This window comes from Ursus maritimus, unplaced genomic scaffold, assembly GCF_017311325.1.
Source record: "Ursus maritimus isolate PB19 unplaced genomic scaffold, ASM1731132v1 scaffold_11, whole genome shotgun sequence".
Lineage (NCBI taxonomy): Eukaryota > Metazoa > Chordata > Mammalia > Carnivora > Ursidae > Ursus > Ursus maritimus.
In genome coordinates, this window is record NW_024423453.1 from 64,720,045 (window position 1) to 64,738,389 (window position 18,345).

Here is an 18,345-nt window from a genome sequence, read left to right on the forward strand (position 1 = left end):
AGCTAAAACCTACCACCTCACCACATTGTTGTAAGCTTTAATTGAGCATGTTTATAAAGTGCCTGACCTATAAAATGCTCCCAGTAAATGTTCTTCCCCCCCCAATTCTCTCTCTCAATGTACTAAAAGATAGTATGGTATTAGTATTTTTAGTATTCTGAAGATCATGTGATTTATTTCTTCTGATAGGTATGGTTTTTCTTTTGGAAGGATATTCCGTTATTTCATGATGGCATTTGCACCTCCAAAAAGCATAGATGGTCCCAAAATGCAGACAAAGATGAGTACCTGGACACCTCTAAACCATCAGCTTTTGAATGACCGGGTAAGTGACCAGAGCTATTGTATAGTCTGTGAGGAGTTCCCAGAAAAAGATTTTCTTGCTAGAGTTGCAGTTACTGAATAATGCTGCATATTTAACCAAATAAAATGAATAAATCTCCATTGATTGCTCGCGTTACTCAGCTTCTCCTGAGAAGTTTATTTCCCACCTGCATTCTGGGAAAGCACTAACAGAACACACCAAGGGACTGTAGAGGTGGCAAGCTGGGTATCATGCCAGGTGTGATTGGCCAGCCTTGGGGGATTTCTATTCCTGCTTCAGCTGGGGGCAGAATATACCAGCAGGTCAGTGAGCTCCGATTATCAATACCTATTATAGGGACCGCACTAGTTGCCAGTGAAAAACAATCAACATCAGTAAGACTGACTTCATTATCTTGCTCCTACATACCAGTTCCTTCTCCTGGTAAAAGGCATCACTTTACACCAAGTCACTCAAGCCAGAAATCATCCTTCTTCCTGCCAGCTCTGGGTTGGTTTTCCCCAATTTACAGGCTAATAATGTAGCCTGTTACTTATGGCATAGAAGACACTACCGTTTCATAGGAAAACACAAGATTCTTGGGTCAGAGACAAAAATCTTCGTTACTCACAGTGCAGCAAGCAGCAGGAGCGTCATGTTTGCACTGGTTCTCTTTGCCCACCTTGTCCCACAAGAGTGCTCCAGAAGGCCTAGAAAAATACTACACACACCACAGGTTTGCATCACAACTGAGGAACAGTGAGCCCAGGGAATCCTTAGCTTTTATAGTAAGCAGTAAGAGCCTGCTCTTGGTCCCAAAGGGAGATAGTACCTCATTACTCAAGGTTGTCTTGCTCCAAACGTACCTTGGAGAAATGGCCCAAGGAAAGAGCAATGAAGACCTGGCATTAAGTATTCCAAGACATTTAGGAGTGGGAGAGGAAGGCCCTGGGAGATGTGTCTACCAGCACCCTGTCACTTCCACACCCAATTCATTTTCAAGTTCTAGAAGTCTTCCTCTTCATCTGGGCCCCTTTCCTTCATTCATCTATATGCCTCCAGCTTCACTTTGTTGATTCACACCCTCATCACCCTTTGCCTGATGCACTGCTATAACCCCTAACTGGTTTCACTGCCTCTATCCCTACCAGTCCATCTTCTATCCTGGTCCCAGAGTGATTTTTCTAAAATACCAAACTAAAAAAAGAAAAATAAATAGAATTAAAAAATAAAGTAAAATACCAAGCTAATCCTTTCATGTGAAACTGATAACAGACTCTGCTCCAAAGAGTAAATTCCAAACCCCTACACCTAGCACTGGGGACGTTTTGTAAGTCGACCTCAGCCAACCTTTTAGTTCCAAGGCCTGTCACTGCTTCCTCCCACCTAAGTGGCCTCCAGACAACCCATGCTCTCTCATGCCTCTGCTCCTTTGCTCCCCTTGTTGCCTCCCCTAAGAGCTAACTCAAAGGTCGTTTTCTCTGGAAAGCCTCTTCCTGCTTGCTTCTCTTTGCTCTCATTCCTGTGTACCCACTTTCCCACTCGACTGTAATGTGTTAAAAGTTGAGATTCTGTCTTTGCTCTCTGTATTTCCAGTGCCTGATAGAGTTCTTGAGGCACAAAAGCTGGAGTCAGAGTTCAGCCATCCTCCCTGGGACCTCCTTCACTGATGCTCCTCTTCTAGTCCCTACATCCCTCCTACCTTAGTCTGGATTTGACCCTTTGCCTCTACACCAAACAGATATGCTAATCACCCTGGCAAAAAAAAAAGAGAGAGAGAGAGAGAGCATCAGTCCTGACCCCTCCTGTTCAGTTCTTTCCTGTTCTATTCCTCTGATGTGAAACAGGAGCGATCTGGGGAGAGAGAGAGAGCAGCCAGTGTAGCAATCCAATAGTGAGAAATAAAAGGGAGAGAGACTGAAAGGAAAAAGATAAAAGAAGTGAGGAAAGAAGAATGAGACAGAATAAGAGGAGGGACCAGGAGAAACAAAAGGCAAGGCAGAGAATGAGAGACAGGAATCTGGCCTTCATCTGGCCCGGAACACAGGCCAGACTATTGAAAGCCCTTTATATTCAGCTCAACAACTGTTTATTGAGCACCTGTTTGTAAATATTCTTGGCACTCCAACAGTTTATATAACAGCTTCTCTGCTTTCCCCCCACCCCCTAAAAAAACTTCGGGGTTTAGTTTTGAAATCTGTTTTCTCCTAGAATTGTGAAGGCTTTATACATATGCGAAAAAGTGACTTGAATTGAAATGCATATTTGTTGGATGCCTTGATTTCAGAGATCTTCTTTGAAAAATTAGAAGTCTTGATCGATTTAGCAGCTATGGAGAAGAAAAGTATCTTAATTGCCTGATTGCCCGTTGCAGGTTGGTTTACTAGAGAAGCAGACTCTGAGATTAGCATGTAGGGTATTGATTGTGGAGGGCCCTCTGGATCAGCACCAGGGAAAGGAAGAGAAAGGAGGGGAGGCGGGTGAGGGGAGAAGAGGAGGGGAAGGGAGGCCTGGCCCTGGAGCCATCAGCCTTTGTTCTTCCACACCGGGGCGCTTGGCTGGCTTAGCTGGTGAAGCATCTGACTCTTGATCTCGTGAGTTTGAGCCCCACATTGGGTGTAGAGATTGCATACATACATACATTAAAAATACACTTCAACATTGACCATTCAGTAGATCCTAGCTGCCCTATAAAGGGCCTGCCCTTGAGCAAAGCAGTGCTCTGAAGTTCATGGCTGACGGCCAGCAGCGCACCCAGCAGGTAAGCGAATAAATCCTGGGCAGGGCATCACAGCCAGAATTACATTGTCTTCTCTTGGTTTTTTAATAGCTTTTGTCTCGAAATGATAAGTTCTAGAGATAATATTTATTTTGTTCTTTAGACCTCTCATTTTTTAAAAAGATTGATTTGTTTGGGGGGGTGGGGACAGAGAGAGAGGGAGAGAGGGAATCTTAAGCAGGCTCCCTGCTGAGCAAGGAAGCCCCACCCAGGGCGTGATCCCACAACCCCAAGATCATGACAGGAGCCAAAAATTCAGAGTCAGATGTTTTTAACCGACTGAGCCACCCAGGTGCTCCTAGACCTCTCATTTTTTATCAAAAGTTATTTTGTGGTTTAGTTAGGTTCCAGTTTGGAGTAAAATTATTTTTTTAAATCTGTGCATGTGTATATGCATGTGTATCTATGTATAATGTACATAGATACACATTAAATTTATATATGGGTATATCAAACTATTTTTTTTAAGTAATCTCTTCACCCAATGTGAGGCTGAAACTCACAACCCCGAGATCAAGACTTACATGCTCTGATGACTGAGCCAGCCAGGCGCCCCAATACGAAACTATTAATAGTGGTTTCCCCCCAAGAGTTGGATGGCACTGGGGGAGGTGGTCCTGTAAAAAGAAAGCTTTCATTTTTTTGCTTTACATACTGCCATAAAATTTCTACAATTCCAAATTTTAAAACAATCTAAAAACAATATAAATAAAAGTAAAGAGAGAACAGTAACTCTGGGAATTGAAAATTCTGGTTCCAGATCACTGATGACTACCTGTATGACTTGAAGAAGTCACTTACTTTCTCTGGGCCTTACCATCCTCCTTTATAAAATGAGTATGTTGGATCAGATTACCTCAGAGGTTGCTTCCAGATCTAACATTCTGACTGTAAAAGGTATTAAAAATAGACTCCAAAGATACAGCTGGTCAGAAGGTGTCCACACAATAATTTCAAGGGTTTTTCTCTACTTCTAAATAGGGCATGTGTCACCAAAGATTGGTGTAATTTTGAGGTCCTGTTTTGTTTTTGTTTTTTTTTAAGATTTTTTAAAAAATTTATTTATTTGACGGAGAGAGGCAGCGAGAGAGGGAACACAAGCAGGAGGAGTGGGGGAGGGAGAAGCAGACCTCCCACTGAGCAGGGAGCCCGATGCGGGGCTCCATGCGGGGCTCGATCCCAGATCCCTGGGATCATGACCTGAGCCGAAGCCAGACACTTAACGACTGAGCCACCCAGGCCCCCCATCATCTAGTGTGTTAATTGAAAGTAACCAGCATTTCTTTTTCAAGATGTAGTACATGGATTAAGAAGTTGTGGTCCATATATACAATGGAATATTACTCAGCAATCAGAAAGAATGAGTTCTCAACATTTGCTACAACATGGACGGCACTGGAGGAGATAATGCTTAGTGAAATAAGTCAAGCAGAGAAAGACAACTATCATATGATTTCTCTCATCTATGGAACATAAGAACTAGAATGATCAGTAGGGGAAGAAAGGGATAAAGAAAGGGGGGGTAATCAGAAGGGGGAATGAAACATGAGAGACTATGGACTATGAGAAACAAACTGAGGGCTACAGAGGGGAGGGGGGTGGGGGAATGGGATAGACCGGTGATGGGTAGTAAGGAGGGCACATATTGCATGGTGCACTGGGTGTTATACACAACTAATGAATCATCGAGCCTTACATCGAAAACCGGGGATGTACTGTATGGTGACTAACATAATATAATAAAAAATCATTATTAAAAAAAAAAAAGATGTAGTACAGTACATGTTAAAAGGTGTTCTGAGAAAAAACACCTCGTTGCCATTAATCAGTCATAATTTAGGAGCCCCTAAATGTCTCACTCCTACACTGTAATGATGTCACATGGTGAAATGTAACTGTGCTGTCAACAGACTAAAATAACAACCGTAGGATTCTGACTCAACAGCAGGCTCCAAGTAAACTGTGATATAAACAAACTGCAGTGCTCCGTGAGGAAAGAAGATCCATTTTAATATTTCTATTTTGAATCAATACTTTGTTTTCCAGCTCTTTAAGATGACAAACCTAATTGCAAATCTTTGGAATGGAGACTTGCTCCAAACCAGAGAATATAAGATTGATTGAGGCCCTCACAAATAATGCATCCCCAATTCTCTTTCTTGCCAGGGTAGCGGCAGAACCAGATCTGAGCTGTCTAGTGGTTTTCCTCTTCCCCCCTCACTCCCACCAGTTTCTACTTGGGTCTAGATGCCTTTGGAAGAACTGGATTTGCTTGGACCTGCTTAGACTTGGTCATTGGCCCTTGAAAGACCATTATTTTAGGGATGCCTGGTGGCTTAGTCAGTTAAGCGTTTGACTCTTGATTTTGGCTCAGGTCATTGTCTCAGAGCTGTGAGATTGAGCCCCACATTGGGCTCTGCACTGGGCACGAAGCCTGCTTAAGATTCTCTCTCTCCCTCTGCCTCTGCCCCTCCCCACCCTCTAAAAAAAAAGACTACTGTTTCCTGAGTAACACTCCCCACCTCCCACCCTATTCCTTTCCCACTTCCTTCTCGCTGACCATCCTCCCCTCTTCAAGTCAATGCCCCTTTGTTTCCAGTGCCCCAGATTGTCACTGGGAACCATGATGGTCATCTCATCCTCCTTTTGAAAAGAGCTTGTGGTCTTGGGACCTAACATTTTCTTCTCCCCCCAGCAGTTACTGCAAATGTAGGGCTGCAAGTCAGGATAGGGAAGACCACGGTTCCAGTGAGGAACCCAGTACAGAGTTGAGCTGAACAGACAGCCTAGAACCAGTGATTTTTAAAAATTTATAAATGTAAGACTTTGAGCCTCTGCTTGTCCTTTCCAATAAGGAAATTGAAAAGACCTCAGCAATTCCTTTTAGCTCTAAAATTCTATGACTTTGGAAGCTTTTTTGTTGTTGTTCAATCAGTAGGTGTTTGTTGAGGGCCTGCCTTGCAACCTAGACAGATTATAGAGAAAGTGGTTATAATCCACATGGGAAGATGTAATGACCAGAGACAACGAGAGAGCCATAGCAAACCCTATAAAGCCCATGTGGTGTGTGGGTTATAAGTGGAATATGAGTTGGGAGGAGCTAGATCCCCTGGGCATCTGAGAAGTGCTGGTGCTGGTGACTTGAATGGACCAACAGATGATTGATAGGCTTTGGTTAGATAGAGGGCAAGAGTTTGAGAAATATCTGAATCCACATTTTTTTAAAAAGATTTTATTTATTCGACAGAGATAGAGACAGCCAGCGAGAGAGGGAACACAACTAGGGGGAGTGGGAGAGGAAGAAGCAGGCTCCTAGTGGAGGAGCCTGATGTGGGGCTCGATCCCATAACGCCGGGATCACGCCCTGAGCCAAAGGCAGACGCTTAACTGCTATGCTACCCAGGCGCCCCTGAATCCACATTTTTAAATCTTCTATAGGTTCTCTTCTATTTTCATCCAGAAATCCCAAGTTTATCTGTTGCCATTATTTGAGGGTCCCAGTAGCCCAGGTGAGGGTTAATAGGGGGCAGGGGAGAAGGGCATCCTTTTTCTTCTTCTCTAATGTGAGAAAAACGTCTACCTGTAATGTCAGAGATTCTCTGGCCAGGAACAAAACTGACATTTCACTGGCCTTGAACCTGTTGTTGAACCAATTATTTCAATCCCCATTTTGTACGCCCTTTCAAACTAGAGTTTGAGAGTCTAAAAAAAGAAGGAAAGCATTATCTGTTAGAAGCATAAAACCAGCTCCTTCTCCGCCTCCACTAAAAGGGAAGAAATGGGCCTTAGCTACTCTCCAAGTGGAAACATTCTTACAGCACCGGAGAATTTAGGCAGTGCTAAGAGGAAGGGAAAAACATCAATCCCAATTTTGAAAGCTGACAGCGGGGCTGAGTGTGGGAGTGAGAGAGACATTCACATCTGTTCATGACTCTCCCTTGCTTCCTCTCTCCATAACTCCCTCCTCCGCCAAACATTCTCACATCAGTCTCCTTTCCTCATTCATTCAAATACACATATGACTGGTGCTCACAAAAACACCTCTACACTGATATATAAATCCACTCACATCGTACCAATACATCCATAAAGCTATTCCTTATCACAACCAATTCATTCAGTCCAGCAAACACAAGTACGCGTACTATGCTGCGTACTCTGCAGTAGAGATGTAAACACGAATAAGACATGGTGTCTGAGTAACTCGTGTATAATAACAAACCCATCCAGCTAAACACTGAGTTGTAAGCCCAGAGGTAGACGTACACAAATTTCTAATCCTACAAACATATCAGTGCATGTCCACGCCGAAATATAAAAACAGAGCTACTCATTCATGAATTTCACAGGTTCTCATACTATTGATATTTGGGGGAGGATCTCCATTTTCCTGTTTTTCCTTTGTCCGTTTTTTCATCTCCTTTCCAATTCTAAAATTGACGTCACTCTACAATTCCATTCTTTTCTTATTTCTTGCCTTTAAAAAAAATTACTTTTTCTTTGAGATGAATTATTCCACATGGAGAAACTGAGAAAAACGATAACTGTCTCCAAGTTAAAAATAAGTAAAGTACCCTCTCAGGAATGAAATCTGTCTTTTTCTACTCAGTTGGTATATGAAAAGACTGTCAATTTTTATTTATTGATACTTTAATGATATCTTATAATGGGTATTTTGAGCCATGAAATATAAAATCATTCCATTCTTTTTATTTATTGTAGGTATTTGAAGAAAGAAGAGCTCTGCTTGGAAAATGGGTAACCATTTAAAATAAAGTTACTTCTCTATTATGTTATGTCACATTATCATAGACCCCAAAGAATTCAGTTTGAACATAAAGTAATAAGTGATCACTCATTGCCTGAGAAATTTGACTGGTACTCTCTGTACGTACCCATTAGGGTGGTATACTCACAAAGTAGGGTTTATAAAGGCGAGTTGGATCTGAGACGACAGCTTGGTAGCCAGCACAGTTCATCCATTGGGTACTTAGCATCCATCTACACCCTTCTACTTATGCTCAAATTTCCGAAGGAAAACTGTAACAACTTTATGCTTTTATTTAACAAGACACAACTATCCTCTACACAACTGAAAACATCCGCACCCTTTTCTCAAAGGAGACATAGAGTCCCAGTGATCGTTGTCCTTCCCTGGGTCATGATCAGTCTCTGAGCAATGTTGGCTACTCATCAAATTCCTCTATGGGCCCACCTGTCTCTACCACCCAAGAGAATTGAAGACATACAGTCTTGCAAAAATATGTACATGAATGTTAATAGCAGCATTATTCGTAATAGTCAAAAAGTGTAAACACCCAAATATCCATCAACTGATAAAAGGATAAACACAATGTGGTCTATCCATACAATGGAATATTATTCAGCCTCAAAAAAGAAGGAAGCTCTGATACAAGATACAGTATGGATGAACTCTGAAGGCAGTATGCTAAGTGAAATAAGCCAGACAGAAAAGGACAACTATTGTATGATTCCATTTATATGAGGTACCTAGAGTAGTCAAATTCATAGAGACAGAAAGTAGAATAGAAATTACCAAGGGGTGTGGAATTATTATTTAACATGTACAGAGTTTCAGTTTGGGAGGATGAGAAAGTTCTGGAGGTGGATGGGGGTGATGGCTGTACAACAGTGTGAATGTACTTAATGCCTTTGAACTGTACGCTTAAAAATGGTTAAAATGGTAAATTTTATGTTATATATATATTTTAAAATTTTTTTAAAGGTAAGAAAATTTTAAAAGGAAAGAGAAAGAAATAAAGTACTGATACATGCTATAACATGGATGAACCTTAAAAATAATATGCTAAGTGAGGGGCGCCTAGGTGGCTCAGGTCAATGTCTCAGGGTCCTGGGATGGAGCCCCACGTTGGGCTCCCTGCTCTGCGGGGAGTCTGCTTTTCCCTCTCCCTGTGCCTCTGCCCCTCCCCCTGCTTGTATGCTTTCTCTCTCCATCTCTCTCAAAAAAATAAAGAGAATCTTAAAAAATATATATGCTAAATGAAAGAAACCAAACACTGAGGCTGCATATCATATGATCCCATTTATATGAAATGTCCAGAATAGGCAAATCCATAGAGACACAAAATAGATTAGTGCTTTCCAGGGGCTGGGGGATTGATGGTAATGGGTATAGGGTTTCTTCTGGGGGATAACAAAAATGTTCTGGAATTAGATAGCAGTGATGGCTACACAACCTTGTGATTATTTTAAAAACCACCGAATTGTACACTTAAAATGCCAAATTTTATGGCATGTGAACTATATCTTAGTTTAAAAAATAAATCAGGATTACTTTAAAAAAAACTATACTTAGATTTCTTAACTCTTGTTAGGTGTAATCAACTTGAAATATCCCATTTTTAAAGCATACAGTCAACGCTTTTTCCTAAAGGGAACATCTCTGACCTGGAAGATAACAGTGGGTGGGACGCCCTTTCCTATGAGTTACTGAAACTCATTTCCTGAGTGTCTTAGAGAAGTTTGGGCTGCTGTAAACAAAATACACAGACCGGGTGGCTTATAAACAACAGAAATTATTTCTCATAGTTCCAGAGGCTGGGAAGTCCGAGATCAAGGCAAGGGCAGATTTGGTGTCTGGCAAGATCCCACTTTCTGGCTTATAGATGGGCATCTTTTTACTTTTTACCTCACGTGGCAGGAGGGGAGAGGGAGCTCTCTGGGGTCTCTTTTATAAGGACACTAATCTCATTCATGAAAGCTTTACCCTGGTGCCCTGGTGACCTAATCCTCTCCCAAAACCCCCAGTACCATCACCTTGTGGGTTAGGTTTCAACGTATGAATTTTGGGGGGATACAAACGTTCAGGCCATTGCACTAAGATTAACGTAAAATACTATTTCTTAATGTTCTTGGTTGTCTTAGTTGGTCACCGATTCTTTTTTGTATTGGTCTACAAGCTCCAGTCTAGGATATTTGTTAACCTAAGTAAATTTTTTAAAAATTATATACATAGTATATCTGGAAGGATGCACAAGAAAAGGGTTTCCCCCAGGGAGAACTGTGACTCTAGGACAGGGTGGAAGGGACTCCTTTAGCTGAATAGCCTTTTGTACCTTTTGACTTTTTTAATCATGTGACTATATTACCTATTCAAAATAATAATAAAATTTTATAAAGTAAGTATGATAAAAATTAAGAAATGAAAAATACTAAAAATTTAAAATCTAGCTGAGTTTTTCTCATATCCTATTTACATTTTTAAAACTAACTTTATACCTGTTACCAACAACTTAAAATGAGACTTTTTTAGAACGACTATTTTTACACAATTATTCCACATACTATCAGTGGAAATCCCTTAATTAATGTAGCCAAGGCTAGTGTTCAGCCAGTATTTGGTGTGACCAACTTTTCATTCGTTGGTGGCATTACCAGTTGTTAAGTATTTTTGATATCACCCTGTCAAAATTCAAGGTCTTCGCACTTTTTAAAAGATCTTGTTTATTCTTTTCTTTTACCATAGCTAATAGAAATATATTTGCGAAGATCACTAATTATCTCTCTTCTCCAAAAGATTAATTTACAGGGGGAAGACATGGTTCTATATCTTGCTCCTTACACAGTCCTCGACACTATCAGGCATTTAATAAATGCTTTCTAAATGAATAAATGATACTGGTTTTTCTCTTTTGTCCCACAATAAACTTAATCCTCAAATTCACTATATCGTGTGGTTATCTATATACCTGCACACTAGCCACATGAATTGTTTGAGGGGCATATTTCCAATTTGCCTTATTTAATTTCCTCTCTCCATTTTAGTTTTTATTATTTTTTATTTGTTTTTTTAAAAGATTTTATTTATTCATTTGACAGAGAGCGCATGAGCACAAGCAGGGGGAGTGGCAGGCAGAGGGAGAGGAAGAAGCAGGTTCCCAGCTGAGCAGACAGCCGGACCAGGGGTTGGGATCCCAGGACCTCTGGGATCATGACCCAAACTGAAGGCAGACGCTCAACTGACTGAGCCACCCAGGCGTCCCGGCATTTTGGTTTTTAGGTTTTTTTGTTTATGTTTCAGGAACACCATAAGAGGTTGATAACATAAGAAATACATTTCCACGAAAAGAAAGGAAAAATAAATATACATTTTTTTTTTTTTTTACTTAGCATTGCTTGGACTATTCAATGTAGAGATCAATTATCAGTTTAAAGCTCAATCTAGTATTAGAAGTACAGTCAATTTTTAAAATAATCTGGACATTGTGAATAAGATGTAAGATGAAACCTATCCAATGATAGACAATCCAAAAGATATTTGGCCATAGAATGTCATTTTTGTTTATACATTAGCACGTGGTCTTATCTAATAATGGTCTGTACAGTAACAAACAAAATAATTAAGAGAAACTGAAAAACTCCTCTCCTTTCCTGTTCCACGCTACTGGTTAATCCCTTATCTCTTAAATCTTCTTTGCCCTTCAATACTTGTTAGAAAAGACAATTACCTCCTAAGAAAAACAGCTCCCAGAAAGTAACGGCAAAAATATTTTAGTTGGGGGCTCCTGGGTGGCACAGTGGTTAAGCGTCTGCCTTCGACTCAGGGTGTGATCCCGGCATTATGGGATCGAGCCCCACATCAGTCTCCTCCGCTATGAGCCTGCTTCTTCCTCTCCCACTCCCCCTACTTGTGTTCCCTCTCTCGCTGGCTGTCTCTATCTCTGTCAAATAAATAAATAAAATCTTTAAAAAAAAAAAAAAAGAAATATTTTAGTTGAAAAGAAAGCATCTCAAACTTTTTCTCACCTTTTATGTTGTTAACAGAAATAATAGTGGGGGCACCTGGCTGGCTCCCTTGGTAGAGCATGCAACTCTTGACCTCAGGGTTGTGGGTTCAAGCCCCACACTGGGTACAGAGATTACTTAAAAATAAAAAGGAAAAAAAAATAAGAATAATAGTGTTACAAAGAGTTTGAAAAAAGTAGGGGGCATTACTTTTAATTTGCTGGCAACAACCATAATCAGAGCTAAAATTCAAAAGAGAAGGAAGAGAAAATATTTTGCAAGTTGCATGATAGGTAAAGATTAATATCTAGGATTATAAAGAGTTCCTACAAATCAAGCAGAAAAATACAAACACCCCCCATGGAATAATGAGCTAATAGAAGAATGAGAAATATACAAGAGTACATAAATGGCCAATAAACATATAAAATATGATCTGTTTCACTAAAATTAGAGAAATACAAATTACAGCAATGAGATTCCCAACTTCTCCTTTTGCCTATGTGACAAAAATTGAGGGGCTAAACACTATCCAATGTAAGTAAGGATTTTGAACCTGTAACTCCACTTCTATTTATCTGTACTAGAGAAATATTCACACAGGACATGAAAAGGCATGTTTCAGAATATTGCAGTTGGGATTTTTTTTTTTTCTTTTCTGTTCTTTTTTTTTTTGTATTATAAATGCTGTCAGTAGTAAATTGAGTAAATATATTGCGGTATAGCCACAATGAAGGAATGAATGAGAAAATGAATATGCAGTGAATGAATGAGAAAACAATATGCTCTGGGTTCATTACATATTAGGTCATTTATGGCTGTATTTTGTTTTTTAAACTGCTGCACTGTATCGTATAGGATGCGTATATTTATTTAACTGTTTCCTTATTGATGGCTCTATGTGTATGCAAACGCATGGAAATGCATAACATTAAATTGTGCGTGTGGTTATTTCTGGAGAATGGAATGAGATTGGATGGGAAGGAACAGTTACAAAGGATTTTCATGTTTAATTGTATATGTACCATTTTGAAACTTTTAAATAATAATGTGTTCACACTTTAATGTGAAAGTCAGTTTTTGATAATAGGACTCAGAAATTCAACCAGAGAGGACCCGGTGGCTCAGTCGGTTAAGTGTCTGCATTTGGCTCAGGTCACCATCCCCCATGTCAGGCTCTCTGTTCTGCCCCTCCCCCCACTCATTCTCTCAATCTCTCTCTCTCTTTCTCTCTCTCTCTCTCAAATAAATAAATAAAATCTTTAAAAAAAAAAAGAAACTCAACCAGATTGAGATAAATAACCAATAAGCAAACAATAACAAGCCTTCCTCTTCATCTTGTCCCTCACTCGCTGTGAACTTTTCCTTGCCAGTCAGTGTGAAATGACTGGAACCCGAAGGCTCTAGCAACTGTCCTCACTTCCCGCATCTGCAATAAGAATCCTTGGAACAACTACTCCAAACATAGGATTTTCACAATTCTATTGGGTCCAGAAAGCCCAGTAAAAAGGCATTAAAATAATTATAAAATATAATCATATCATAATTGTGATATAACATAGCATAATACAATTGATATAACATAATACTTTTTTAAAAAGGAACTAACTGTAAAGGGAAGTACCGTAGGAGATACCAGGATGGGAGAATGGTCCTAGCTACTCCCTAAATCTCACATACTGGACCCTTGGCTATTATGTTACGGGTATTTTTATTTGAGAGGTGATGGGAGAGACGTAGATTATCAAATTCCTGGACAGTTAACTGTTCCATGGATTATTGACTTTTTGGATTACTCCTAGCACCTTTTAAATTCCAAAGGGATTTTCCCCAACTGTGAAGCATTCTTCTGAGTCATCAACCCACCTTCAATTGATAGGAGTTCAAGGAATGCAAATTCATTTTCTATTAGCCTAAACAAACACAATTAGAAAGGAAAAATCCCTTGAGGCAAAGAACACCTATCAAAGCCAGATATAAATTACCTTTTGACCATGGTAATCAGGGAAATAAATGAGAAACCAATGTAATTATCTTTTTAATCTCTAGAGGAAAATGTTTTAATGTTTTCTTTTATAGATTTCTTCAGCATTTTATAATCCTAGGGTTCTTTTATATTCATTCTAAATCACTGTTCTTCAACCTGAGCTCATTCTCTTTTTGTGGGCAGCAATGAAAGTAGATGAGCTAACCTCAGTCATTCTAAATGTACTTCCCATCCTTGCCAACGCACAGACATGATAATCTTATGCTCTTTAATTTAATTGTTTGCATATATATTCTTTTCACACTGATTTAACCCACATACTTATTATTCTTAACATCGCTTTGATATTTTATGATAGCTACCATGTCTACAATGAGGTGTGCACCTTGTTAAGAATTTTATGCATAAATTATTTTATTTAATCCTCACAGCAACCCTACAATTTAGATATAATTATTCTTAATGTATAAATGAGGAAATTGAGAGGTTGTTAATAGTGGAGCTGGAATGTAGTGATTTATTTCTAAGGAGTATTAGAAATAATAGGATACTGTAAGTGAGACTTCCAATGGCATCATTCCCAAACCCACCATCAATCTGTAATGCCATACTTTCTCTTGTCATGTTGAGATATTACAGTTTGCATAGCTGATCCCCTGTGGTTAGGCATTTTTGGTTATTTCTGATTTCTTGCAGTGATAATAATATCACATGAAAATTTTTTTTGTAACCATAATTGTCCTGAGTCTCATGTAACTCAGCTTCTACAGAACCACAGAGCACTGCCTAAAAGTAATTTTAAAATGAATTCCAATTTTCACTTCACGTTTCAAAGAAAAATCACAGCAGAACCAGTTTAAAACGCTTGACAAGGGGTGCCTGGGTGACTCAGCCGTTGGGCGTCTGCCTTCAGCTCAGGTCATGATCCCGGGGTCCTGGGATCGAGCCCTACATGGGCTCCCTGCTTGACGGGAAGCCTGCTTCTCCCTCTTCCACTCCCCTTGCTTGTGTTACCTCTCTTGCTGTCTCTCTCTGTCAAATAAATAAATAAAATCTTAAAAAACAAATAAATAAAACTCTTGACAATACTTCTCAGGTCTCCCTTTGTTAAACCACAGAAATTCAACTGAGTAATTTAAAAGATCACATTGACTCTATTGAGCAATTTGTGAATCAGGTAGCATCCTGTCTAGCAAATAGGAGCTCCATTGAGCTACAGAAAAGGAAAGGTTTTGAAAGGTAGAGAGGGAGCCTAACAATGGAAATTATTAGCAAAGAACGCATTGTTTTAGGTAAGATTGCTTTCCTAAGGGGAATGGAAGTGGTCTGTTGGTAAATTTCCTAGTGCTGACCAGGAAATTTCATGTTGACTGGCTAAAGGTTATATTCCTGGGGGATAGATAATATTACAATTAGGTTAGTATTAAATCTTGGTTTGCTGACATGGGTCCCTTAACATAAGTGACTCCATTTTGTACTGTGGTTTTCTTTTTAATACCTTCCTTCATTCCTCAGTTCTCTCACAGTCTCTAATTGCTGTCGAGGCAATGACATTCTGAACCCCCAAGCTCCCAACAAGCCAAAACCTAACTGCTTTTCTCTCTCTTGACACTTCCCGCTTGGCTCTTCATTTTATAAATCAGTGTGGTTTCTCTGGCATGGTTCTTTCCTTGGTCCCAGTCATTCTGGTCTGGCTTCTCTCTTTATTCTAATAATCCATCCCAAAAGGAAAGAAACCCCCCATTGTGAAAGCTGGAAATATGAATTGTGCAGAAATAAGAGAGGAGAAATCAGGGAATACTTGCACATGAATAGATTTTATTCAATTATTTGTTAAAGTTTGGGGTTTTTTCTTCCCTGCTGCAAGCCCACTATCAAGGCCCCTACCTGTTATGTCTTTCCACAATGTCAGGATTCCAAACTCAATGACACGTCACTGGGCATTACACGTCACACAAAACAGAGAAGCTATAACAAGGGGCAAGAAGTTAAAGAATCAAATGTGAGGTCAGTCCCTGAGTGCACAGTTGAGGTGAGGCCTCGGTCCAGTCTAGGTCAGCTCTCAGCTCATACTACTTATTATGTTCAAGCAGTGGGGAATCTGTGTGATGTTTAAGGTCAACCAGGCAAGGCCTTTGGTCGGTACGGTCAGAAGTGGAAGGGTCAGTATCTGCGGTCTGACAATTTGCTGCAGAAATCCTCTGTTTAAAGGAGTTGTATCAGTCTCGTGCCTTTGCAGGCCTCTCCTGTATCTAGTGATTATCAGCACTTGGTCTTTCCAGGTTCCCGTGGCCTTAGTGATTATCAGCCCTTAGTACTGCCAGTCTGTGCTGGTTTGGGTGGTATCTGGTCTTAGATGCAACATCCTTGGCTGCTTACCTCACTACTTGACATGAGTGACTCCATCTTGCTCTCTATGTTTCCTCTTGAATTATAGTTTCCAAACTGAGATTCCTGAGTCATGAAATAGATCTATAATAGTTCTGATCAAGAAGTATTCTTGCCGATTAAAAAAAAATACATCATATGACTATAACGAAGTTGACTCGTCATGCTTTATATGCCTTTTTAGGTAGTCAGTGTATTTTATGATTACAACTAAAGTTCCTTATAAAATTCTCACCAGCTTATGACAACCATAGAAAATTTATATATGTTAAATTCAATAGTATACAAAATACATGTCGCCCCAAACTTTCCTATTTCTCTTCTCTAAAATGGGCTAAGGAAAAAAAGAGAGGTTTAGACCTCCGGTGAGTGGCTCATTCAATTGGCAGGTGTTCCTGTAAGAGCCTTTCTTTTGGTTTTGGCCAGCCCTCGAATTCTTATCTTTGATCAGTCATTGATCTTGGGACTGATTCAGGGTTGTCTCTGGGAAAAATAGTGAAGTAACCAAAGCTTTTGTTTGGCATGCCCCAGATTACTCTGGTATCTACTTCCTGTCTCTGGCGCTCTTTTTTTCCCTCAGGTCTTCCTATTGACATTTTCTCTCCAATCAATCATTTACACATTAGTGGGACTTTAGCCCTTCTCAGGGATATTTGCATAGTATGCCTTATCTTCAGTTGTGAATGCAAAGCTTTGTTTCTGGTCCTGGAGTTTGGCATTTACGAGCTAATACAGAAACTCTGGCCAGAGAGGGGCTGCCCAGGTGCCTTCTCTTCAAAGTATATATATATACATTTGTAAAGATTTTATTGATTTGTTTGACAGAGAGAGAGTGAGAGAGCACAAGCAGGAGGAGCAGCAGGAGAGGGAGAAGCAGGCTCCCTGCCAAGCAGGGAGCCCACCGCGGAACTCAATCCCAGGACCCTGGGATCATGACCTGAGCCAAAGGCAGACACCTAACCGACTGAGCCACCCAGGCACCCCTGAAATTATATTCTTAAGTATATAATGTCTCAGTTTATGAATATGGCCAGTTCCCAACTTAATGTCCTTATGTAACTACAAGTTCTGAGGTCAAATGCACTGTTATGTACACACTCAGGTCTTGCACATGCTCATATGTATAAATGTGAGAAAGGACAGGTAAGTGGCAAAACATAAAATTTTTTAATTAGGGGAAGATATACACGCTATTCATTAGAAATAAAATATTAAACTCAATTCTATGCTATTCTTATCCCTTCCTCTAATAAATCTCTGGTAACAGGCTAAACCTGCAGGGTTTTTTTTTTTTTTCACCTTTCTTTTTTTCCAGTTTGACAAATGGACAGACTCTCAACGGAGAAGAATCTTGACAGGCCTGTTAGAACGTTGCTCCCTGTCACAGCAAAAGTTCTGCTGTCGAAAGCTTCAAGAAAAAATTCCAGCAGAAGCTCTGGATTTTACTACCAAGCTTCCAAGGGTGTTATCTTTATACATCTTTTCTTTCCTGGACCCCCGAAGTCTTTGTCGTTGTGCACAGGTAAAGGCAAAGAATCAGTACACAACATTTTGTAGTGATAGCCTAGAAAATGCTAAACTGAGAAAAAAAAAGCACATGTGCAAAACCAAGAAATAGATGAGATGTTTAAATCGTTTAAATTAACCCCCGCCTTCTTTGTGCCTCTGTATTTACTACTCAAAAGTAGATGTAAAATGATGTAGGACATCATTAGTGTCCACAGAATAGTATTTGCTCGTTGGGAGACAAACATATATATGAAATGGTTCATCGGCAGAACAGTCTCATACTGCATAGCATACAACTAGAAAACAATTCTAAATTGTATAGTGTAGGCTATTCATAAACAGAAAAGCTCAAAATAAGGTACTAGTGGGGTATGTACAAAGAGTACAAGACTAAAAGAGTTCTGGGGGTGCCTGGGTGGCTCAGTTGGTTAAGTGTCTGCCTTCGGCTCAGGTCCTGATCCCAAGGTCCTGGGATGGAGCCCCACAGGGGAGCCTCCCTCTCCCTCTGCCCCTGTTCATATACTCTCTCTTTCGCTTACTGTGTCTCTCAAATAAATAAATAAAATCTTAAAAAAAAAAAAAAAAGACTAAAAGTTCAGAGTGAGTAGACTC

General features: G+C 39.9%; 1 protein-coding gene across 1 annotated transcript in view; it reads left to right on the top strand.

Annotated features, from left to right (window-relative positions):
• The first annotated feature begins 226 nt into the window (after window positions 1-226).
• FBXO16 (F-box protein 16) overlaps window positions 227-18,345 on the top strand; it is a 51,483-nt gene continuing 33,364 nt past the window's right edge. The window contains exons 1-3 of the mRNA XM_040625706.1: window positions 227-325; window positions 7,806-7,841; window positions 17,540-17,746. Of these exons, the coding sequence (XP_040481640.1) occupies window positions 227-325; window positions 7,806-7,841; window positions 17,540-17,746 (342 nt within the window). The remainder of the gene's footprint in view (window positions 326-7,805; window positions 7,842-17,539; window positions 17,747-18,345) is intronic.